The sequence below is a fragment of the Otolemur garnettii genome, unplaced genomic scaffold (genome assembly GCF_000181295.1).
Source record: "Otolemur garnettii isolate 467f Iridium unplaced genomic scaffold, OtoGar3 scaffold00027, whole genome shotgun sequence".
Taxonomy (NCBI): Eukaryota; Metazoa; Chordata; class Mammalia; order Primates; family Galagidae; genus Otolemur; species Otolemur garnettii.
In genome coordinates this window covers 5,793,001-5,805,237 of record NW_003852422.1, presented here as the reverse complement: position 1 = coordinate 5,805,237, position 12,237 = coordinate 5,793,001, and the positions used below count along the sequence as shown (strand labels likewise).

Here is a 12,237-nt window from a genome sequence, read left to right as displayed (position 1 = left end):
CCCCCCTCCCCATAACCTTAGGTTGTTATTAGGTTACAGCTTTCAACTTAACTAAAATATGTGACATTCACAATGCAGCCGAGGAGAGGAGCTCCTTCTGTGTAAACAAACCCTTGTGCCCAGACTAGAGAAGGCAGTGAGGGCGTTGCAAGCTGTTTTCATGGAAAGGAAGGAAAAGCATTTTCATTGCAAACCTGAACTGAAGTGGCTGGAAGCACTTGAAAAGACAAATGCTCCTTCAGTAGATTTTATCTCTAGAGTATGTGTCCAAAGTCCAGTAAAGAAAAATTGGAATAAGTGAGTGGTGTAGCGGCAGAGGGAGTGGTACCCGCTATGGTAGCAGGTAATGCACTTTTCCTGCAGCTCTGCAGGATCTAATGAGGAGTCTTTACTGAGGACTCGAGTGTTAGGGATGGTCCGCTAACCACCAGCAACTGAGGAAACATCTGGATACAGTGCAGGATGAGTAAAGGCTCAGAAAAATAATTACAAATTGACAAAAAGACACACACACGGCACTCACAAAAGCCACGATATGCTCTATTTTTAAGCGGTTGTCTGTGTACGTATAAACTTCTCTCCTACTCCACAGGCAGGCAAGTTTTTGGATGAGTAAGGAGTAATCATTACCTTTACAGTGGTTTTCATCCCAAGGATACACACAGTTCTGGAGTCCGTTGCAGACCAACGTGTTATTAATACACATGTTACTGTGGCAGAAGAATGTGTTGCCTTCACAAGGAGCTAAACATGAGAAGAACAACAGGAAGGCAGAAAGTTATAACGGGGGCTCCGTAGTAAATCACCCGCCCTGAAAATTCACAAACAGAAACATCAAAGTGAGACAAAAGCGGTGCAATTTCTGGAAATATTGCCGTAGGGGTAATTATGTTTGTGTTACTGACAGAGCTGGTATTCTTCTAGAGAGGATCAGCTTATTAAAATGGCATGGGGCCTTTTCCATCGTTGAAATAAATATCCACATTTTTTTAGTTAGTACATTCGTTTAGTAAACCTTAAGTGTCTACTGTGTGCATAAAGTATGTTTTACATCAAAATTCTGTATGTATACATTCAGTTTGACTGTGCAAAATCACAACTGAAATAATAATTTCTTAAAATATATACTTAAAAAGTACTAATGAAAAAAACACCTTACAGCAAATCCTGTCATGTCACTTAAGCATATGAAAACACAGAGAATGTCACAAAAATTTAGAACCAAGAAAAATTAATCCTGAATAACATAAGCTATTCAAAGATGTGGCCAACATGTAGATAATATTTTGTAAATATTTTATAAAATAATATAATGAAAGTACATTTAACTACAATTTCCCCTCTTTCTCTATGTGGTGCAACTTTATGGGCAGCTTCTGGGACACCTGTAGCAACATAAAATAAAGATATGGTTTTAACATTGGAAAAAACCATAGTACTTTTATTATTAGAGTAATAGAATATTCAAAACAATCACTCTTTACATTAATATTGCTTGTGAATTATAGTTTACAGACAGTGCTTTAAAGTCAATTTTTGTTTTTAACTGGTATTCTTCTCTGTATACTACATATTTCATAAAATTTAATGTTAATGTTTATTTTTTCAGTAATAATAATGCAATACTTTTAATGATAGACATTTTAGAAAAACATTACATCATATATATAATTTATAATGATAATCAGCGAATATTTATTAATGATCAATATTATCTAGACACTTCAGTCATACGATTTTTTCACTTTCAAAACTATATATCACATACATTTTAGAAATCTAAAGTCTTTATTGCATTTGTTGTACTAATGAAAAATTTTAGGAAAATACTAAAAAGATTTAAGACATTTTAACACTGCTGGAGAAATCTTTCAAAATTAAAGCCACTCAAATTCTGAAAATCAAAAATAAGGCAAAGATACAGCTAACTCAAGTAAAGTGATTCCTACATGTCCCCCAAAGCCTCCCCCAAAGCTAGTTTCTTCTTTCTGTTCATTTTCACTTCAGGCTCCTGGTTAAAGAGTAAAGACCAGGTAAGAGTCATTCTGAAAAACAAAGTCAAAGGGTAGAAAACATGAGACAGTCATTTTGACACAGGATTGCATTTCACACCTCATTGTGCTGGTGATTTGTTAAGCACTGTTGTGTATAACCATCCACATTGTAAAATTTAACAATCTGGTATATTATTGTGCAAATCTGCTTCTTAGCAGAAAACTAAATTTGAATATCTGTAGTCAACCATAATTGCCTCTGCAGAACTGACAAGGTTTGATAGCAGATAATAAATGTTGTCAAATTCTGTACACAGAGTATAGAGGAGGTTTTGGCAAATATATTAGAATGACTGCAAAAAGCTTTTGTAAAAATGTAAAAATCACTTAGTTACCCCTCTCAAAAAAATTGCAGTATTTTTGAAAATACAGTTATCCACCAAGTAAAGCATACCTTTAAAAGAGCATAAATATGTATTGACCTTCCATGATGAGTTGAAAAAAAATGGTCATTATTATTAAATAGGATAGGGTAGGTTAAAAAATTAAATATGCAAATAAAAATAAACTTGCATTCTGTAATTGTTTGCTGTACACTGGTAACAGCAATGAGATTTGAGTTCCAAATACTTTAAAAATGATTACAATTGTTTCTCCTGCTTAGTAGCTGTGAAACTGTTAATACACCAACATTAGCTACACAATAGTAGTGGATTTACTGGAAATGCAATAGGGTAATCCAGAAATCTCAATAATCACATTCCTCACACACTCCTTTACATTAAATAACTACATGCCCTGGTTAATTGAGAGCTAGCCTCCCCTTTTTGTTTGTTTTTTGTGTTTTTCTAGGTACTTTTCATATCTTCTCTTCTTTGCTTTTGCTAATACTCATGGAGTTGCTGATCAAATGACAAAACAAAAACAAAGAAGGGCATCCTGCCTTTGCTAAGAATCAGACGTATAACATCTTATATGCCTTGAACAAAAATAATTACTTTCCTGTAGACACCAAAAATAGAATATCTTGGGTTCTGAATTTTATTGACAGTGCATCTCTGAATATTTCTCTCATGGATGCATGTGTGTAATGGTGCATTAAATATTCTCATTTTTCTCTTATTATGACTAAGATGCACCTGCTGCCCACCAAAATCAAGCTACTTTCTTATTACACTTGAAAGACTCTGCACACCGACACTCGTGTCTTTCAGTTCCCAGCACAGTCCTGACACATGTGGCTCAGCATCCACATAACTTTCCCTCCCTCTACAACCTACCGTTGAATGATTATTGGGGGAAGGAGAGCATTAAGGTAGAAATCAAAAGATTTTTTGAACTGACTGACAAATGAGACACAAATTACCAAAACCTGTAGGATGCTGCAAAAACAGTCCTAAGAGGAAAATTCATAGCCTGAAATGCTATGTCCAAAATGCAAAAAAATCAAAAGTCAACAATATAATGAACTATCTCAAGGAATTGGAAAAGGAAGAACAACCAAATCCCAAAACCAGCACAGGAAAAGAGATAACTAAGGTCAGAGCAAAACTAAATGAAATCAATTCAAAAGAATTATACAGAAGATTAATAAAACAAAAAGTTGGTTCTTTGAAAAGATAAAAGTGATAAGCCTCTCACTAGATTAAACAAAAACAAAAAAGAAATGACCCTAATAAACTCAATCAGAAACACAAAAAATGGTATTAAAACTGAACATTCTTCATTCTGTCATTCAAACCATATCAGTATTGTACAGTCTTAAAATAGTATTCTAATCTACCAAAAATCTTACCAAGTTCTATTATGCTTGCTATTTTTAAAGAGTTGAATACTTGGTATAAGTTTGTTGTATTTGTCAATAAGTTCTTTGAGGCTAGGGATAATGTCTTTTTAAAACTTTTAATGTTTATGTGTTGCCTTTTGTACTACTTAGGCTTACTAAGTGTGCAGTAGATATCCATCAGAATTTTTAATTGGTTGATACTACTTACAAAAAGTTACCTCTGACAGGGCCGCATACCTTACTACTCTGGAGAGTGGAAGACTATAACAGGTGTGTTTATTGGTGGAGAATTAATGTTCATTGTCAAGGTTTTCAAATTTAGCAGGTTGTTGTGATATTCTCAGAAACTAAAGGTCTCCTTTTTTGGAGAGGGGTTTGAAAAATTCAATATTCAATAGTTAAAACTATTGCCTCTTTAAAAAAAAAGCCCCCTTTTGTTGGTTCTTTTTTTTTTTTTGGAAAATTCAATATTCAGTAGATAAAACTATTGCCTCTTTAAAAAAAAAAGCCCCTTATTTTCTGGTTATTCAGAGGAAACTCAAACTTAAGTTTTGTTTATAATAAAGTGGCAGCCAAGGAAGCAATGCTGAAAACACTGGGGGCTTCACACAAGGAACGCCATCACAAGGAACCTCTCCTCTATTAGAATTGCAAACACAGAGCTCCACACTGATGTTACAGTGCAAAGCACTCAGATAGAAGTACTTGCTTCAGCTTATTGTCACTATATTTACACACGAGCGCCCCCAACTAACAGTGAATCTCATTTCACTGGGAGGGTTTATCAGCCATCACCATTTAGTTATCTAGATCTAAAGCTAACTGTTTCTTTCTAAGAAGCACTTAAAGAAATGACAGAAACTAATTTTTTTTTTTTATTATTGAGACAGAGTCTCACTATGTTGCCCTCACTAGAGTGTTGTGGCATCACAGCTCACAGCAACCTTCAACTCTTGGGCTTAAGCCATTCTTTTGCCTTGGCTTCCCAAGTAGCTGGAACTACAGGCACCTGCCACAATGCCTGGCTGTGTTTTCTGTTGAGTCATTATTGTTGTTTGGCAGGCCTGGGCCGGGCTCAAACCCACCAGCTTCAGTGTATGCGGTCGGCACCCTAACCACTTGAGCTATGAGTGCCAAGCTGACAGAAACTAACTGTTACTACCGTAAAATACTTTAGCCAGCCAAAAGATGTCATATATGTAAGCACATAATTGTTCCCGATTTACATAATTCCTATATTATAGAAAATGGACATAACATTTCAAAATGAGTTTTCCTCACTGTTCCTTCTTCCCTCATGCACCAATGCACACAAATTTTTGCAAAAAATACTTTCTCTGTGCAAGAGACTGTATATTAAATAAAGCATTGGGAGACACAGTAGCCTGGGAGTGGAATATCCTCAGCAGGGCAGAGGGCAGAGGAGCTGTGATTCAGGCTGTCAGGAGAGATAACCCTTAAGGACAGACGCTTCTTCCATGAACAGGCGCAGGTGTGAAGAGAGGGTAGTGTTAATCAGCTTTGCAGCCTGGTGACCTGGTCTCAAAATCCCAGCTTTTCCTCTTTCAAGCTCTTTTCTCTTGAACTGTTTACCCTTTCAGTTACTCAGTTACTACCTCTGTACAATGGGAATGAAGACACTTATTACCTAAGTGATTTAATTATGTGCACAATGAGGAATGATGTCAGTTATATATGGATGCAAACATTATAGACATAACTGTACAAGGTGTTTTAGGAGAGTATTGCCAACATCTCTTTCAGAAATGTAATCCCACCACTTAGTAGGTGCGTGATATTGAGCAAATTCATTTAAAATATTTTCAGTTTCAGTTTACATCTACCTAAGGAGAAGAATTAGAACAGTTACTAAGCTGTTGTGAGCATTAAATGTATCCAAATGCACACACTGCCATGTAGTCTGTGTTTAATGGACGTTATCTGTTCCTGAACCGCTGTGATAGTTATGACAATGATGAAAAAGAAAACTTACAATGTTAAGGAGATACATGAGTTAAAACTTGCGTGACTTCATTAATATTAAATTTCCTGATGTGTAAAGTGAAGATAGTTATTCACAGATCCCTTGTTAACATCAAATAAGAAGGAGAAATTGAAAGACACGTCTCAGACTTTCCTGCAACTGGGACTCCCCAGTTATCTGCATACCTTGGAGAATATGCGCCATTGCTGCAGCCATGCCCAGAGTAAAATATCATTATGGTCAAATTAAGAGATTAATTAAGGCATATTAACTAAAACAGTAAGGACATTTTATTTTAATACAGGTTTTAACATGTGTGTGCGTGACTTAATAGGAGAGAGAATTAGCTATGTAGGATATATATAGTAATCCTGTGATATTCTTTTTGTGTATTCCTGTGATATTCCTTTTGGTTTAAAAAGACCACCAAAATGACTGATATTTTCTGATATCAAATTGTAAAGAACACAGATCTCATCTTGGAAAACCAAAATATGTAATATGTAGAACAAAACAGATCTTGGTCTTTGGATCCAATATAGAAAGGGTCTTTCTCCACAGATTTTAATGGTTCTATACAATTGAGGCTTGGATAAAATTATTGTCTTATAATTATAGTAATAACATTTTCCAAGTAGAGAAATTTAATATATATATATATATATATATATCTGTATTTGGAGGTTATCTATAGGTACCTTAATTCCAATTTAAAATGTCTTCAGTGAACATTTATTCAGAGACTTCACAACAAAATCTTTGGAAACAAAACAATATTTAGCTTGTAAAAAGAATACACACACTGAATCAGTAAGATTTCTGATTTTTAGTGCCTTAAAAACTTCAGAGAACTCATACAGCAAACCAGCCTCCTTAACTTTGTTTAACCCAAATAATTTCAATTTTGTTTAACACTTAATAAACAAAAACAAAAACAATTTGTTGTTTTTGGAAAATGTTGTTACAGTTACAAAATCATTGTAGTAATAGAATTCTTAATCTTTCAGAGAACATAGAATAATATGGAAGGTTAGTAAGATGTAAAATTGAGTAAAAATAAGAATACATTCCTTAACTATAAAAATTCACATACAAAAACACTTTGGAAAATTTTCTTTAGAAATAAATAAGCCAAACCATTAGAAATTATTATTTCTAGAGTTGACTCAAGTTATGTTTATATTTTTTGATAATTTTTCTTTGTATACTCAATAAATATATACATATATGCATACAACACACACACAATTTTATAATTAAGGAAAAACTCATACATTTTCATGAAAAAATACCAAATTTTCCTTAAAAATAATTTCATTTTCTTTTTTAAGATTTTGAATCTAAAATGTTTTTTACACGTCTTTACTTTGTTGTGTTTAGGAATAGGCCACGTACTTAGAAGGTGTTTTTACTGAATATCGCTTCATTGTTCTTTTGGATTGTTTTAAAACCTTATCCATTCCCATCTCCACCACAAGGTGGCGAGCTGACACCAGACTTAGTGAAATGTTGGCTTTTCGCTCTACAGTTAAAGAAGGAAAGCAGCTGTCAGGACGTTTGCAGCTACGGTCACCTTGGAAATACTCCCCTTGACCATCTGGTGACTATAGTGGTGCTCAGCAATGAGGAATGTGGCATTTTCTCCAGGATGAATTTGCAAACTTTATTATCCCACCTTGCACATTGATAATTCCTTTCTAAAAATTAATCACTTTGCAGAACGTAACCAAGATTTGTTTTTCTTTTTTAGCATTAGGTAAGAGAGATGGATCTCCACAACCCTCAGAATAACGGAGGTTTGATACAATGTGTTGAATAAGGAATCATGAAACATAGGAGAAAGGTCTAATCATGGCTGTTCCACCTTTTTTTTTTCAGTTTGTCTTCCATGTTGATAAATATTGTTTCAGTTTTGTAATTAAAAGTTTTATTTTAATCTATAAATGCTGTTTTAATTAATGCCCAAACCACTAAAGCCCACTGCATTACCATCACTTCTCTTCTTTTTTCTTTTAAATCCAAAAATCCTCTAAATACTATTCAAGGAATATTAGAACAAAACTGAAATAAAACTAGCACGTGTCTTTCTGAAACTGATGTTTCAACAACTCACGTTTTCCAGTTAATACAACTATCATTGGCAGAGTCGTTCAGTGTCAAAGAAGTAACTATATTGCATCAAGAAATTCTGGAAAACCTCCAGGCACGGTGGCTCACGCCTGTAATCCCAGCACTCTGGGAGGCCAAGCTGGGTGGATTGCTTGAGCTTACAAGTCAAGACCACCCTGAGCAAGAGTGAGGCCCCATCTCTAAAAAATAGCCGGGCGTTGTGGCAGGCATCTGTAGTCCCAGCTACTCAGGACGCAGAGGCAAGTGAATCACTTGAGCCCAGGAGTTGGAGGTTGCTGTGGGCTGTGATGCCACGGCACTCTACCCAGGGCAACAAAGGGGAACTCTGTCTCAAAAAAAGAAAAAAAAAAAAGACAATCTGGAAATGGAACTGAAACCTGATAATACGCTCTGAGAAATCTCTGTCCCAGCTGCACACACACCTGGCATTAGGGTCAGGTGCTCTGCCCATCTCGAATCCCGTCCACCTGGCTCTTATCAGGCATTCTCTTGTCTTCTTGCTTTCCTCAAATTCTTTTAACTTCTGTAATTCGAGCTTTGCCTAAAGCTCCCCTGGCTCTGTGCTGGCCCGCGTGGGCCCAGCCACACTCTCACACGCCCAACCCATGCACACTCACACACGCTAATACATGGCACCCACACACTAATTCACACTCACATACACAATCGTGCACTCACACATGCTCACACTCACACAGACCACACGAACTCTCACGCCTTTGGGTCCTCTGCTTTCTTTTTTCCGTCATTGTATCAGATTTTTAACTTGAGTGGAAATGGTCACAGACCTGTGCAGAGGAGTCAGAGGCAGCACTTAGCCTGGAGAACATTTACATCTCCTTGCTTTATTTCTTGGTTTCAATTTTTGTCTGCCTTGAAGATTTATTAAAATTTTCTGGTACTCAAGACTGCCCACAGCCTATGACTCACATTGGTTGAGAGATGGCAACAAAGCTTAACACTGATATAAATATGTAAATGTGATATGTCTCTCCATTATATAGTTTGGTAATGAATCACACCAAACAGCAGAAGCTAGTATACTTGAAAACTCAGTTACTTGTATTCAATACTAATGTTGATCAACTCAGGGGACTAAGATGGTTTTCTCCTGCCTGTGCTGGCATCTGCAGACCTCGGGAGTCAGACTTGGGGAGGCCATCATAAGTCCCAGCTCCCCTCTCTGCAAATCCTTTTTCTGGGTGATGTCAGATAGACTCAGAACATACACCCTTGGCTTTGACTCCAGTCTGATTTCTAAACTTACTCTGAACATTCAAATTCTAATTATGACCCCAAATGGAAAATGGCTGAATGGCATCATGGAAAACGATACCACCGTCCTCCTCTTAACCACCTATTCCCCCTTGAATTCTCTTTCCCCTCCCACACATCTTCCTGGAATTAATAAGCCACACATCTATCCCCTCAGCTGCTCAGGGTAAAGGCCTAAAATAATCCTCAGTGGGAATCAAGTAGATGGGAGAGAGATGAGAGGTTGGCTAACTGACACCTCACAGGTTCAATGCACACATTCTGGATGAAGGATGCACCTGTAACTTTGACTTAAAGCATACAAAAGCAAATTATATAACCAGTACAGAAATTTAATTCTGAAATTAAAAAAATCCATTTCAAACCCTTCCCAATGAAGCTGGATTAAATTCCAAACACGTTATTTTCCTTGGTATAGAGATTTTCAATCTCAGAACCTCTGCTTACCCAAACCGTTAGCAGCTTCTTCCTGAACTCCAATATCCCCCACCACAAAGCACTGAACCCTGCCTTTTTCCTTCCCCAGCAGTTGAACCATGCTGGGTTTTCCTGCAGCACTCATTGGACTTCCCCCTTTTAATTAACCTACCTGGCCATCGCCTCTGCTTACCAGAAAGTAAGGCAACAACATATACCAAAAGTGCTTAATAAATGCCTGAGAGCAGAATAAAAATTCTCCACCCAGCACAATGTATATCAAATGTCAACTTGTCACTAAAGCCCAAAAATGTTTTTAATTCATAACAAACAGCAAAAATTTTCTTAATAAACTTGATGGAGGAAAATTACTAAAACATCAGAAATATCAATTATGAGTAATTAACTGAGAATGGATTTTAAAACTTCAAAAACTGTATGTAAAATGCTAATTGTCACTTTTAATTGTGGTATTCTAATTACAAAACCAGGAATGTAAAAATATGTGGATATATATGAATGTAAATATATAATTTATACAGCCATTGGAATTGCCCTCCAAACAATTTTTTTCACAATAAATGAAAAACAGTCCCCTGCACCAAATTAAACTTAAAATGGTCCTTAGGCTATACAGTTAGAGGAAATGACATTTATTTGAAAAATGCTGACCATGTTTGAGGCCAGAAATAGATTTCTGCATCTTCTCTTCATGTCCTTTATCATTTTCATATTTGTTCTGAAAAAATCAATATCTGTTTCCAAACTCTCTGTTCCAATGTGACTAAGTTATTGCTCAAAAATATTATCAAGTAAGATGTATCTTAATCTCCTTATTCTAATACAAGAAATTCCGTTCACAAATTTCAATTTAATGTTACAGATATCTGTAGATTCCTACCTAATATTTGTGCTAAAATTGCCTATTCTCAGTAACCCAAAAGACATGATATTAAGAAAAGAGAAATATACGTTCATGGAAAAATCATACTCTGTAGACAGAGACAATTTCTTTCCTCTCATAGGGGGTGAACCACATCATGATTTGCCCATTCTTTTTTAGTTCCAAGAAATTATTATATTTATATTTTCATCATGTCTTCCTTAAATCAACTACACACTCCTTTATTCACTGTAAGTAGACATTATGATTATAGTAAGAAATATATTAAATTTCTTTGAAGTCTATATGCTAATTGCTATTAGACCCTGGACACATGGTCCAAAGTGTGTTTTCATGGTGTAGACATGACTGAGATGATTGGTTTAGACACATTGGTCTTATCAAGGCACAATAGTTACTTTCATTGTTGAACTTGTTAAATCTCACAAAGAAGTCTTGCAGTAACTAAAACTTACAGCCAGGCATAAACAGACTACCATAACCTCTACGATGCAATCCTCCTAGTTTAAACACTAACATTTCATAATAATTTTATGTCTCCCTATAAAAAACATATACTGTATTTTCAGTGAAGTCAGAATCAGAGAGATCAATATATATTATTCCCAAGGATCTTGCCAAAAATTACAAGAAATTTGTTGCCTTTATACTTTTCTAAATGATTCTTTACAGACCCACATAATTCATGAAGGACAATAGTGATCTAAAATGTTCAAAGAGAGTTCTACATTTTCTAATTAAACAAATAAACATAGAAGCCAAAATTATTATTTTTTAATTTTTTTTTGAGACATAGTCTCGCTTTATCACCCTGGGTAGAGTGCTGTGGCATCACAGCTCACAGCAACCTCAAACTCTTGGGCTTCAGCAATTCTCTTGCTTCAGCCTCCCCAAAAGTGGGACTACAGCTGCCCCCATCACAACGTCCAGCTATTTTTGTTGTTGTTGTTGTCATTGTTGTTAGCAGGCCTGAGACAGGTTTGAACCTGCCAACCTGGGTGCACGTGGCTGGCGCTCTACCCACTGAGCTATGGGAGCCTCCCAAAAGCCAACATTATTTAAATTGACAATTGTTTTGTTCTTAAAAAACTACTTGAGGGAATTAACTTTATTTATTTATTTATTTATTTATTGCAATTTTTGGCTGGGGCCAGGTTTGAATCCACCACCTCTGCTATATGGGGCCAGCAACCTACTCCTTTGAGCCACAGGTGCCATCCTGGAAATTGACTTTAAATTTTAAATGTTTTATTAAACTACTTATGTATTTGCATAAAAGCTTTTCAATGATTTGAGTTGAAGGGACAATCACCAATGCCAGTCCATCAAAAATTAGTTTTAAATAATAAAATACTTTTGAGAGTGGTTTTCATTATGATTCCAATGGATTCAATCAAAAAGTTTTTAGAAAGGAAAGGAAACAAGGGAGGAAAGAGGGAAGGAGGAAGGAAGGAAGGGGCAAGAGGAAGGGAGGAAGGGGAGGTTGGCTCCTGGTACATTGGACAGTTTTATGTTATTTTCCTTTGTTCAATAGCTCATTGCATTTGAAAGTAAGAAAGATTTAACCATCAAAGAGTCAGCTGGTTGTTATCCCATTGACAAATAAATATTAACAACTTTATACTGAGTATTAACTCAGTTCCAGACACACGTATTTAAAACTTTCACTGCCCTGTACTGCTTCCCCTACTTTCTAGAAAGGGAATTGTAGATTAAAGTCCAAATGTCACACATGAGAAAGGGACAG

General features: G+C 35.8%; 1 protein-coding gene across 3 annotated transcripts in view; it reads right to left on the bottom strand.

The window, feature by feature from the left end:
* NETO1 (neuropilin and tolloid like 1) overlaps positions 1 to 12,237 on the bottom strand; it is a 114,528-nt gene that overhangs the window by 9,433 nt on the left and 92,858 nt on the right. For all 3 annotated transcript variants that reach the window (XM_003788400.1, XM_023512400.1, XM_023512399.1), the window contains exon 8: positions 631 to 744. In XM_003788400.1, coding sequence (XP_003788448.1) covers positions 631 to 744 — 114 coding nt within the window. The remainder of the gene's footprint in view (positions 1 to 630; positions 745 to 12,237) is intronic.